This window comes from Canis lupus, chromosome 4 (genome assembly GCF_011100685.1).
Source record: "Canis lupus familiaris isolate Mischka breed German Shepherd chromosome 4, alternate assembly UU_Cfam_GSD_1.0, whole genome shotgun sequence".
Lineage (NCBI taxonomy): Eukaryota > Metazoa > Chordata > Mammalia > Carnivora > Canidae > Canis > Canis lupus.
In genome coordinates, this window is record NC_049225.1 from 75,706,979 (window position 1) to 75,720,870 (window position 13,892).

Below are 13,892 nucleotides of genomic sequence, written 5' to 3' on the forward strand. Positions count from 1 at the left end.
AGTTAGTGACTTCTGACCCTACTGCCTTATAAATAACAGGTGCTTGCTATCTTGACGTCTATCTCATGCTGACTCATGACCTGGGTCAGAGGATTGCCTTCCTCCCACCCTACACCTTCATTGCATTTCCTGCCCCACACATACACACCTGTTTCTGGGACTTGTAAGTAATATATCTTGTGACTTGACTTCCTTTGTGTAAGTATATTGAAATTGTGCCTTCAATCCAAAGAACCCCAGGGTTTTTACTTCCCCACAGTGGCAACTCCAATGCCAAGGGAGCTACCTGCCAACATGTGTGGGTGCCTTGTGTTTCTCATTCATAAGATCGTACTCTGCCTGTTGTTAATTCAGTACACTAGCCCCATCTTTCCAACACATACCTCTATCTCTGTCTCTGTCTCTCTCTGCACAAGCATGCACCCAGGAAAGGACAAGTGAGGGTATAGCAAGAAGGCAGCCTTCTATAAGCCAAGAGGAAAGCTCTCACTAGGAGCCAAACTGGCAGGCATATTGATCTTGGACTTCTAGCCTGTGAGAAAACTTTCCAAAACTGTGAGAAATTAATTTCTGTTGGTTAAGACCCCCAGTCTGTGGCATTCGGGTATGGCCGCCCAGATGGGCTGAGACAGCCTGTGTTTCCTGAAGGTTTCCTGACCCCACCCTTCATTCCTGGCAGGCCCTCCCTGACCCCTCTCCCAACCCCCACTCCCACCTCCAGCTGGGAATCACATCCTACTCAGTCTTCGCAAACCGGGGCACCCAGTGTGAATGGCATTTGTGGTGCTATCCAGGAACTTCACTGGCAGTGGTAGCCACAGCAGGACCAGGGAAACATCACTTGGACCATGAGAATCACTGTTTCTCCAGCTTAAAACAAACTGTAAGTAACTTCCCAGATAATGAAGCAGCTTTTTACAATCCTGAGGCAACTAGAGATGCTTGAAGCTAGTCAGTTTGCTTAGAATGCCAGAACCTAAGGAGTTCTTTGGAGTGGCAAAACTGACCTAGAATCTCTTCAAACTGGGCAAGCGACCTAACAATATGAGTCACTGAGGCCAACTGTGTAACTGTGTAGAGCTGTAGAGATGCATGATAATAGTATTCCTTGAGAGTTCTTTCCTTACCTGCCACATCAAGGTTTATCATTCATTATAATATATTATTTTCTAATTCCTATAAACTTCCCCTTTGCTGGGCAGAAATTCTTGAGTTCTCTCATGGGTACCATTCAAGCAGTACGATTCATCACAACCACTAATTGATCTTTACTTAAACTTGCCCTAGGAAAACAGAAAGTCCTCAGAGAATATGGATATGTGCAGTGTATGTTGGTTGAATCATAAACAGGAAAAGGTTTCTGTGGGATGTATTTTTAATGAGAACACATTGTTATACTGCGAGCATGTGGCATTCTTGCTTAAGAGAAACATTTACAAGAACACATACACATTTATATCCAAACACCAAATGAAGTAGATACTTTAAATGACCAGTTTGCACCAGAAATAAAATATATTATACAAAACAGGGGTTATATCCACAGTCATTAATCTTCATTTTCTACACAAAACAATAAATTAAATCACATTATATGCAGATAGTTCTACTTACATTAGAATAATAAACTGTAGCTTGTGCGGCTTTCATTTTATTTTTCTACCATACTTCTGGTAGATCTGTATTGTTTGGTAGTCCCATATTTAAAATAACAATGAGTAATATGGCCCAGAAGACAAGGGCTGCAGAAGTAATCCTCCACAGTATCTATTCCATGTCCTCTTGGTTTCAACTATTCACCGTGAACAAACAGGGAACAAAGCTCAGACTCCCAGGACCCAACAAAAAGTCTGCAAACTCACAGCATCTCCAGGTTGTTGAGGGCACCCCATTGCTGTCTTGTAAGTAAGACACACCACACTGGACTTCTTCAGATGTTGGCATTGAATACTAAATAGGGTATCCTGTTTTGAAATCCAAATTTTCCTCTTTCTCGACATTTTCTGCCCAGTGATTGTGTGCTATCACAGCTTTGGTCCCCTAGCAAATAAACAATTTGGTAGTCCATGTTACGACTTACACCTTTTGTTGGAAGGGCCTTTATTCCTGTGCATAAAATGTAGGTCTTTAAACACGTGAATCAAAGCAACAGCATTTTTGCTAACTCTTAGTTTTGCTTGTTCAAATCTCTCCCTTAAGAATCAATCCACACCTGATACATCAAAGAGCTATTATAACATATGGATTTTTACTTCTGAGATTCAGCTTCCATTGAAACCCTTTCACCATGTTTGAAGTAGCTTAAAACATGAACATTAACTGCATCAGCTGGTTTAGAATTGCTTTACCTTTGGTCTGAATTAACATTAGTGGTTAATGAAAAATTTGAACAAACTCCAATCCAGCACCTTTTGAAAGTCATTTTAATCCTAGAGTCTAGCTGTGGGGTATGCTTGTAAGAGACATTTGTGAAATCTACATGCTGAAAACCAAAGCAAGGCTTGTTGGAATATATGCACATCACAGGCTTGTCCTGCGTGTGTGGTCAAGTTAGCATAAGGGTTCTGATCCAAAGCCAGCTACATTCTTATAGGCAGCACTGTTTTGTCTTCTTTCCCTCTGAGGAAGCACAGAGGTCCTACTCACAAGTTGCTACCTGCTTGGGCAAGATGCCGATGCATCTTGGAGCCACGATGGATGGTGGAGGGGGGAGTGAGGGAGGAAGGGTGGGAAGGACAGTGGCAGCTTGCGATGCCACCCTCTTCTGTTTCTTTCAGAGGATCAAGCTCCTGATTCTTCTGGCTGGGTGTGTCCCAAGCTTCTTGCTGAGTCTGGCTGTTGAAGATGGGCTAAATTATTGGGTATTCTGTAGTTCTAAAGACCAACTGAAAAAGAAACAGATCCCTCTGAACAGCACCTTCTCATTCTCTATGCTTCCACACTGCCCCAAAAACATATTCCATGTTTTCAGTTTCAGTTTTTTCCACTGAAGAAGAAATTTAGCCCGTTTTCAGCTTCCCCATAAAGCGCTAACCACCAGGGCATAACTAAACAGAACCCATGAAATATAGATCGAGGGGCCTAATTTTGGTTGGCGTTTGGTTTTATACTGTATCCACTCAGGATCTGGGCTCTTTGTGTCCCAAGAAACATAAGTATGCATTCTTTTCAGTTTATAAATACTCCCTTAATACTGGTGGTATAATATTTTATTTGGCCTCCTAAAGAGACTTCCACAAATAGTCCTGTATACTCACTCACAAGAAGGTGGTGATGCCACGGGAAGCTCATTTCTGAATTGTCACTGTCTGTTGAGGTCTATACAATAGCTTCAATTTTACTGCCAATGGCATAACTTACACTTCCAAAATCAGGAATAATCAGAAAGAAAGTGGTAAAACTGGGACAAAAGGGGCACAGGTTCCTTGAATAAGTTAAGGACCCTAGAACCTGTAAACAGGGAGAACTGATGGGATATTCTAAAGCAAAAGTCTGAATTTTAAGGAAGAGGAGAAAAGGAGACATTCTCTTTCCATACATTTCTCTTCTCCCTCTGTTAAATATAGCTTCTGAAATGTAAAACAAAAACAAAAACTATTTCAGAGCCTATGGAACTATGTCTGTGGTTCAGGAAAGGATAAGCTGACAGTTCTGGGAAGTGTAATGTTGTAGGGGCTTCCTCATGGAAACTATAGTCATCTGCGGGCAGATACGCGATTGATACAGAAAATTATTTCTGGATAAAAGTGATTATCTGGAGAAAACTTTTATTTTTGAGCCCAGAAAAAAAAAATCTACAAAGTTGACAATGATAACCGTAAAACCTATACTTATTTCCAACACAATGAGTATATACTTTCTGTATATACGCCATATATACGCCGTATATACAGAAAGTAAATACTCATTTTGACCTATATAAATATCATCTTGTTTGGCCAGATGAGAAAATACTGATAAAGCTTCCCTTTTAAAATCTGAACACCCTAGACTTCAGGGTAAAAATTTATAGGCTGATTTAAGAACTAAAGCCCTATTCACTTTGCTATATGATATCTGGCTTCTGGTGAAATACGAATGATTAGTTGTCAAAGATGCTGCTTAGCAGTTAGGAATTTAAGTCCCAGATTATAATCTCCAGCGATCTTAACCCAAGGTACGCTTGGGACAAACACCTACACTTGTGAGATCTACATGCTCTTTACAAGCGAAGTTTTCCAACTTAATGGAGTTTTGGTGACTCATATGATGATTTTCAGGAGGAAAGAAGTGGAAATAGACATGTAAATAAGCAATCAATCTTAAGAACCCCAGAACTGCTTTAACTTTGGAACAGAATGGCATGTATCTATGAAACCTCATGATTTGTCCTGCCATCTTTAAAAAACTAATGCCTTATTTCTACCATTTTATCTGGGGATATAATATTAAGTTTAGAACTATTCCTCAAAAAAAAAAAAAAAAAAAAGAACTATTCCTCTACCTGAAGTAGAAATAAAAGATATTTGCTTTAAAAATGTTACAGTTATCAGGCCCCTATATAAATTCCAGAAGGGTTCGAAATGTTTATATCCAAAGACTGCAACCAGGTAGAGTGATTTTCTCCCTGTACATAGGCTTGAAATTTACATTTTTTTCACAAACACAAGATAGTATAAAATGAATATCTCTAAAACACATTGAAAACATCATTGAAAAATAAAAATGAGAGAGAAATAAGCTCTCAATTCACACAAAAAAATATGGATGCAAACCTTCCATTCTGTTTTCACTCTGAAGATTTCTGAGCTGTTAAATGTTTTCTCTCCTATATTTCACTTCCCAAACTCTCCGCCTACATTGGAATTTCTGGAGCTTGCCTTTCTTGCCTTCTTTTTCCATCTTTTTTTTGAAGTCAGCACTTTTTCCTTTGCATCCTCCTGGAGAACTACAACATAGTCATTTCTGTTGATCATAACTCATTCTGTTATCATGCTCTCCAGCTGCCCGAATCCCGTTTTTTAAATGTAGAGGGGAACTATGCTTCACACAGAAATCATCGATTCACTGAAATAAGCCACTTGGCTGGCTGAAATAATAGTGACAGAGGCAGACTCCTTCAGGGAAGCATGCTCAGCCAGCTTCCAAGATATTCAGCTTTCACCCTGCCTGCCTCCACTACTACCTGTGTGGATTACCACCTTCATCACTACCAGGGAATTGCTTGAACTCCCCTATTCTCCTCCCTATACATGGTCTTTTATAGTCACTAAGGTAATTTTAGAAACTATTTTCCAGATGTTCAAAATGTTACTGAGGAAAGCCCCGAGTGACATAATTACAAGATGGTACACTAATTTGGCAACTCCCTATTCTCTTACCATTTTCTCTAAAAATTATCAGCAAAAATGGCAACCTGAGTTTAAACCTATGTATAGAGTACTGGGTACAAAGGAGATATTCAGATATTCAATACTTATTTAACTTTGTCCAAATCCCTTATATCTACACCTAACCCGCTATTGCATGGGTTATTAGTGGATGACTATAACACTGTATAAAGTTGTCCTTGAGGAAAAAGGGCTGCCTTAAACCCTAGTTAATTCTAATAAATTCCACCCCTTTATGTTGAAACTTATCATTTGACCAGAACTGGAAGAGGTCTATCCCTAAAATAACTTTTCATTTAAAACAGAAAAATGGGGTGGGGTGGGGTAACTGGGTGATGGGCACTGAGGAGGGCACTTGATGGGATGAGCACTGGGTATTATACTATATGTTGGCAAATTGAACTTCAATGAAAACAAATGAAAAATTTTTGAAAAAAATAAAACAGATAAATTGATGTACTCCTGTAAAGTCTGCGATCTGAATACATTTCTAGATCTCCGTAATTAAAGCAGCAATTGGCATTTGGCTATGGCCAAGGGGGAGAGGGAAACAAGGGGAAAAAGTGAAGCATCTTTCATTGCTGGTTTGTTGTACACTTATATTTTGCTTTTAAAATATAAGTGGAATTTAATCTTCAAAATGAAAAAATAGACACATTTTCTAATAGCAAAATATAAGATTAAAATACCTAAAAATAAAGTGTTAGTGTGAAATAGGGCTTTTTTTTTTACATTAAAAAGTGAAACATTTTAGACTTGCTTTTCTTATATAAATCCTCTTATCTTATTAATAGTTACAACTTTCCAGAATAGCTTTTATGAGACACTGAAGGAGACAGGCAGGAAATCCTTTTTCAAGATACGAAGTCAGGACCTAAATATATACATTGGACAGAGCAGTCCTCAACTTCAAATCTGTCCATCAGCACTAGAAAAAGGAACACTGTATTTCCAACCTTGAGATTTTTCATTACATTTTCCTCTTTTTGGATGTTAAATTTTTCCAAGAATATTCTACTTTTAAAAACTTTATTCTAGCTATAAAACATTTCATTTAAGAAAACCACATTTTTGTAGCCTTATGTGACATGCCCCCCAAAACCATCAAGATATGGAGACATCAGATTTTCAAACATAAATCTAATCATATGCCCTTGAAACAGTATGAACATTTAACAGAGTGAGGCTATATTCTCATATTAGTTTGTCATGAGGTGAAAGGCCAGGAGGCTTATGGTGATTAATAACAGTTCCTGAGCTTCTTACGAAATTTTACAACAAAATGACTAACTGCTTAAAAGAATGAGTTCTTCAAGAGCGCTCCTTCTGTTCCATTGATGTCTTTCATCCCATCTATCTCCTTAAAGAATCTCGGGCCAAAAGAAAAGGCTTTCTTTTAAGCCACTGAAAAATGGGATCTGATGGAATCTTCCCGTAACTCTCGATGTTTTCCAACGTTACTTTCTTCTTGCTGGCTTCGCCTCTCAATGGTTATTCTGTATTTCTTCCTGGGTAAAGGGAAAGTGAATGTAGTAATAAAACCTTCCTTGGCTACAAAATACTATGGTTTCTCTTACAAAGAATGCCCTCAAGGGACATCTGGGTTTGGGCTGATAAATGAGAAGTGATAGAATATGAAACCCTGGTCAGAGATTAAAGCAGTGTGCCCCAAGGCGTTATGCCCTTACTCAACAAGGAAAATTGGCATGCTTTCTGAAATGCCAAAGAACAAGCCCTCCCCTTTTTTCCCTGGGTGCCTTGTGGGTTAAGTCTTGTCTTTCTGCCACAGAAGCTCTCCCTAACTCCCAGGATATGTCCGAGATAAAGATCAGATTAAGTGGACTGTGACCAAAGGAACAGGAATACAATTGTTCCCACAAAGAGTCACATACACTCAGGGTTACATTTCCATACAGAAATGAAGAAATCTTGGTCTAATGACTTGGGACTAAGCCACAAACTCAATCACCAAAGATTACAAAGGAATGGACCGCCCTCATGATTTGGGACTATCAGTATCTTGAACACACATAAATATTACAATTTTATGAGCTTTGGGGCTTAACCACAGTGGCAATTAAATGTGTGGATTCTCCAAATACTGAGCACAGACCAGCCCAAGAATGTGGACTGCTCAGACCCACCTCCTCCTCTTTGGAAGGCAAACCCAGACACCTATTTCTGAATTGGAGGAAGCTTAAGAATAGGTTAAGTTGTTTTTCCTTTGTCCAAATTCCCTCTCCACTTACGAATTTGGTGGGTGATAGGAATTTGCATCAGGATATTTGTGATCAAATGATAGCCGTGGCTCTGTGGCCCATAGAGGGATGCAATAGAATCCTGTGCCACTGCCCAGGATGCTAACCCATCAACCACCAAACCAGCTGGGTCACGAATACCATCACGAATGAATGGCTCCATTTTTTAATTACCATGCTTTTGGGGGAAAAGCAAGATACAGACAAGTGATAAGAAGGACCGTGCAAAGGTGAGTGATTAAGGCAATAAAAGAAAGTGAATTTTAAAACTTGATAAAGCAGTCCTAACCTGAAAAAGTAGAAGGCCATTAACAAGCCAGCTCCTAGTAAGGCCCCCACCACAATTCCTGTCACTGCCGATTCTTCTAGACCACCTGCTTAAAAAAGAAACATAGATAATCAGAGTTCATTTGGAGAAACAATTGGAAATGTCTCAAGTTTCAGTCCCTGGAGGGTTTATCTCAATTTCCCACTTATGGCACATTTTCCTTTTTTTTGTTTTTGTTTTTGTTTTTGTTTCGTTTTGTTTTTTAAGAAAGCTTTTCTAAGGGATCCTGCACTTTCCTTTCTTTACCAAGTACAAAGCTTAATAAGCATTTAAGGAAGGACCAGATGAATGAACACAGTGCTAAAAGAGTGAGAGCTATGGGAATGAAGCAGGTTCAAGGAGGATCCGAGCAACACTGGAAATGGAGGTTTTCAGGTCCGTCCATCCACACTTGAGCTCCTAGTCAGAGAAGACAACTGGACAGACCATGGCACTGACCCAGCACATCTTATTTTCTCAGACAGATGATGACACTTCGAAGTGGTAGAAGATTTGGTGAAAAATGCATTGGGCTAGTGTTCTGTTTTTAGATGTTCTCTCACCAAAGCCAGAGTTTCATGTCAAAATGTCCTATATAGCTTTGTGAAAATGTGAACAATCTGAAACAATCGAGTTCAGTAGTGTCCCACTTATTACATAAACATGATAAATAATGCATTATCCCATTTAATCCTCAGCCCAAAGGATTGGGTATGCTTTTTTCATTTTACATATGAGAAAATTGAGGTTTAAAGACGTAAGGGAACATTCCTACAGTCACAAAACCAGTAAATGACAAGGGTGGGATTTCAAATCCACGCCCGGTAACTCCACAGACTGTTCTTAACACATTTCTGCCTTTCTCCTTCCCATAACTATCACATACACACAAATAACATGGTTTGAAGGCTGGTCCCAAAGTAGGAAGCACACACATGTTAGCCTGCAGTGACGAACTGGGCTGAAATACCGATACTCACTTGGTTCTCCCTCACCAGCTTATCAAAGGGTCTCTCTGAAGCAACGATTTCCAACACTTTCCTCTTTGTAAGCTCCTTCTGAGAATGTCCACTTGCTTCTATATGTATGGCAAGGCTGCTCATAAATAGCATATTTTACACATATTTGCCAATTTGTAAATTTGGTCGCGTTTAAGGGACATTATCTGTTCGGTTCTGAGGGGGTAGGAGGACACGTACAAACTCAAAATCAGAAGGAGACTTGCTACACATTTAATTTGATCTTTTTATTTTCTCTAAGTGGAAGTCTCAAATGTTAAGGGACTATATTATGGCAATACATGTAATAATGGGGAGAAGCCTTCTACCACTATGAAAAAATAAGAAAGACCTAGAAACCTCTGAGGCAAGTGGGCTGCCAGTTTGTGAATTCGTCCCATGGGTTTTACCAAAAGCAAGCTGGACTTTTCGGAACATGAGCTCCTAGATAACATCTGTCTTTTAAAGTTGCATTATGGTTAATACCGTAGATGGTGAAACACAGAGCAATTAAGTCTCTAAACTTACATGATTTGCAAGGAGAGCTGTTGGTGTGCTCCACAATTCTGGTTTCATCTATTCTCAGTTTTAAAGGTCCCCAAGGATATTTGACATTCGGCCGCATTTCAAAACGACCTTCTTTTCCAAAGTAATCACCAATAACCTATGTAAAGGCAAAAAAATAATTATATATATATATATATATATACACACACACACACACAAACTGAAAGCTCAAAGTTCTCTGTTTCCAGAGGAGGCACAGGGTGGGCTCCCCTATCACGCAGACGATGATGCTGCATTCTTGAGGACTTCGTCAGTCAAGATTTGCGGTCACTGGTGATGCTTTTAAGGTAAGCTGAATTTAGGGAGCACTGTGGCTCCCATGGCAGGAAAGTGGTTACATAGAAAACGATAACCTCGGAATTTATGGCTTTTCTCTTGCTCACGGGAGGAGGCACTGCTCCACTCCTCTGCCATCTGGCACACAGCTCTCACGCGGTCAGCTGTAGTAGAGCCCAAGTTACTTTCAGGGATGTGGGAGAGAGTCGGGGTCCACCTCGGAGCCAGATTAAGCCATTAGAGGTACCCAGCCTCAGACCACCCTATAAAGAGTCAAGAAGGGGGCACCTGGGTGGGGCAGCTGGTTAGGCGGCTGCCTTTGGCTCAGGTCATGAATCCCGGGGTCATGGGATCAGGCCTCACCAGGCCCCCTGCTCAGTGGGGACCCTGCTTCTCCCTCTGCCTCTGCCCATCCCCCTGCTTGTCCTCTCTCTCTCTCTCTCTCTCCTCTCTCTCTAATAAACAAATAAAATATTTTTTTAAAAAAGTCAAGAAGTCTCTTTTAGGAACATCCTGTTTCACCTTTCTCTGGCTGGAAGATTAGTCCATGACTTTGGGAGTTACATTCTCCTCTCTGATGAATTTACCTATTTGCACCCCCATTTCCAGACTGAACTCTCTTTTTCAACTGGCTCGGTATTCCTGGAGACTCAATTCAAGGTCTGTCCACAGTTTCTAGTTCCAACTGAGGTTTCACCAGCTACCGGAGCCCTGATCTAGAAGTACCTTCCCACCCAGGTTCTCGGGATCTGTTTCTCTTTCTTCTGGGCACCAGCACACCGCTCCTGAGTGGCCTGTGACATCCCTCTCTCTCCAGAAGGAGGCCCAGCCAGCGTCCACAGGCCATTTCATGTCATAGTAAAAAGAAGACTAGACAATCACCAAAATATAACAATCGCTGGCATGTGCTGAGAACTTACTGAGTACTTTACACACATTCACTCCTGAGTGCTGACAGCGACCCCATAATGGACTGTTACTATCTGCCTTTTACAGAGGGAGAGACTAGAATGTACATGAGACCCAGACCACTCCAAGCGTTAGAAAACCATTCAGGAAATGTAGCAAGTGCCTGCTGGCTCTGCTCCTCCCACAAAGGCCAAACATGTATACTAAGAGAAAAGCAGCAAGTCCCTTATGCCAGGTCACATCAAGCGCTACAAGGACATCAACTCTGGGTGGGAGCCAACCAACAAGGACATTTGACCACTGGAAACATGGGATTTCCCCACTTCGGGTCAACATGGAACCATTTCTTGAAATCTTCCAAAATACCCTCGACCAGAAGTGAGCCTTCCCTACTTGGAAACTCCCAAGATTTTCAGCTCATTTTTTATTTGAAGGCTGCTTTGGGGACAGCTATTTGGACACCAGGACACATGCATTCCTTGGAATCTCAACAAGCAGAAGGAGCAGCTGAGGCACAGTCTCGTTTGCTCACCTCCTGGGTGCCTGCTTCTGGGTCTGTCATAGCGATCACAGAGAAATCCCCGTACCGGTCTCCATTGGCATCTATGGACACCTGCCCGGCAATACCTAGAGGATGAGATGTGAAGAACTCCAAGTTAGTGACTTAAAAGACCTCCGTCCGCCAACAAAAACAAGAAAATGAATTGACAGGATTTTTTAAACAAACTCATGCCACAGGGAATCTCATCAGACTCTGAGCATTTTTGTTGGCATTTGGAAAGACATTGTAATTTCATCTGTGTCTGCATTCCTAAATTCTTAACATTTCTCCATTTAAAAATGAAAAGAAAAAGAAATAAATGACCTTCTTTGGGGAATATGTTCAAAAAAAAAAAAAAAAGATTAAGGCTAATCCTGAAAGTAGCATGCTTATCCCAGAGTTTTGTATTAATTTAAAAAAAAAAAAACAACTTCAAGGAGAGAAAGGTTGGAGGTGCCGTGAGCTCCTAGACTTGTCATGAGTTTGTGTTATCACTGGCCAAACATTATAAAAGAAAACTCATTCCAGGCCCAGGATTCAGCAAATGCACTTTATTATGGGCTCCAGTGACGCACAGAAGAGCAAAGGGCCTGCTTCACAGGTCATGGGAGCCAAGCGCTGAAGAAGAGCTAGTCTTTACCCCACTTGTGTTCATTCCTTTTTGTTATATTTTGTTTTGGGGGTTTTGTTTCCCCGCTTTTACTGGGATATAATCAGCACATCACTGTATGAGTTCCAAGGATATGGCGTAAAGGTCTGACTTCTGTATATTGTGAAATGATGACCACGATAAGTGTAATTGACACCCACCACCTCATAGAGATAATTAAATCATTCGTTGTTTATCCAGATGAGTTCTGGGCCATGACTAGGTGCTGAATTTAATGCTGCCACTGAGGCAGAGATGAACCGGACACGTTCCCCACTCAAGACAGGGGCAGCCTGGACTAAGCATTTCTGACTACGTGCATCTGAAACCTAGCTTTCACATCGATGAGCTCTGTGACTGTGGGCAAGGATGTAGCCCTCTGGGCCTCAGTCTTCAGGACTGTGAAAGAGGCACACTAGCACCTCCCAGCCAAGAGGCTGTTGAGAAGATTAAGTGAGCGACAACAGGCTGAGCACTTCTGCCACAGGTGTGAAAGACATTAGTTGTCTTCTTCTGCTGTGGCTACTACTGCTGTGCCTGCAATCTGAGAGAGGACATCCGACCGTGCCCACACTACTCAGAGAAGGAACGGGCATCTAGTTGGAGACTCAAGGAAGACCCAGTAAAAGAGCAGGTCTTTATAGGAATGTTAGTAAAAGTCCATGATTTAGACAAGCAGCCATCAGGGAGTAGCTCTCTCAGCAGAAAGGCTAGCCTTGTGAGTATTTAAGGAGATGAAAGCTGAAAGGAAGCAGAGGGACCATGAGGCTCTGGGGGAGGTAGCCGAAGGTGTGTCGAAGGAAGCAGTAAGGGGTAGTAAGACTGGCATAGGGTGGCCAGAGTGCCCACACGAAGGATCTGACTTTGCCCTGGCTAGCAACAGTGGCTTAGCTCATCAGTAAAAGCAAGTGTGTATCATTACTTGATACTAAATATGTCTACATTGTAATTTTCATTAACTAAAGTAAGAGAATGCATATGTCAGCCACATCCTAATTAACTAAGGCTATTTGTTTTCTTTCATTTTAAACTGTAATAGAGTTCAGTGTAATTCTTAGTGTTTCTATTGATTTGATTCTCTCCGGAAGTAAAGTGAATGTCTGGGAAAAGGGATCCCAAGGGAAAGTTCCATCCTCTGGTGTGGTTTGGAGAGGGCAAGTATTTGGGTTTACTGTCCTTTGGGTTGTGGTTTGAAGGCCCACTGATTTTTCCAGACCTTGGTCTACTTTGCCACAAACAGAATGGAGCTACCATTCATCTTGATTTGTCTTTTTAATATAGACTGGTTACAAAGGATACACCTATATTGAACGTGTTTATCTTCAACAGCCTCTACAACTTTTAAATAAGAAACATCTTTTTTTTAAAAAGCGTATTTGTCTCCAAACATATTTCCTACCCCAAACCATCTGTCATTCCGTTCAGAGGTGTTTATAAAGGTGTGTTCTGCTAAGGCTTTTGCAGAGTGTATGAGACAAAGTGGCCCTAGTAATCCAAGACCTCATTACACTTTAAGCTATTACAATTCTGCCAAGAAATGGGGTGAGAACCCTCAGGTGGCCAATTAGCAAGTGAGACTTCACCTGAGAGTATTGTGTATAAGGTGAGATTGTCAGGCTGACAGCAGAATTTTCCTGTACCTAAGTAATGAGACTTTCCACCCTCATTTCTATTGGCCTGTAGTGGACCTCAAGGTTTGAGCCACAGTCCTATTTACCTTGTCACCCTGACCTCTCACACAGAGAGGAAATTCAGCTTCTTCCCAAGCCATTTATTGAGAGCCTTGAATGATGGTCATAGGTTTCATGGTAATAAAATCCAAATTTGTCAAATAACATCCAGAGTATTTTTCCTTTGACAATTTAATGGTCACTTACAGAGCGACTATTTCTCAGAGTTCTTTTGGGGGCTACCCTCAGATTGATCAGTGTTTAGCAAATAAAATGGGCTTTCCAAACACTTCAAGCTCAAAACTTACATTGGCTTCAATTATCTTTACATTCGGACAGATAAGATTC

The 13,892-nt window shown here is 40.9% G+C and overlaps 1 protein-coding gene across 2 annotated transcripts in view; it reads right to left on the reverse strand.

Annotated features, from left to right (window-relative positions):
• Positions 1 to 1,357: 1,357 nt before the first annotated feature.
• The window catches only part of NPR3 (natriuretic peptide receptor 3), a 68,860-nt gene continuing 56,325 nt past the window's right edge, over positions 1,358 to 13,892 (reverse strand). Inside the window, exons 5-8 of one of the 2 annotated variants that reach the window (XM_038535397.1) lie at positions 11,217 to 11,311; positions 9,461 to 9,596; positions 7,917 to 8,001; positions 1,358 to 6,877 (exon numbers count right to left, since the gene is read on the reverse strand). In XM_038535397.1, coding sequence (XP_038391325.1) covers positions 6,766 to 6,877; positions 7,917 to 8,001; positions 9,461 to 9,596; positions 11,217 to 11,311 — 428 coding nt within the window. In that variant the 3' untranslated portion in view covers positions 1,358 to 6,765. Of the gene's footprint in view, positions 6,878 to 7,916; positions 8,005 to 9,460; positions 9,597 to 11,216; positions 11,312 to 13,892 lie in introns of both variants that reach the window. The other variant, XM_038535396.1, reaches the window with a different exon arrangement.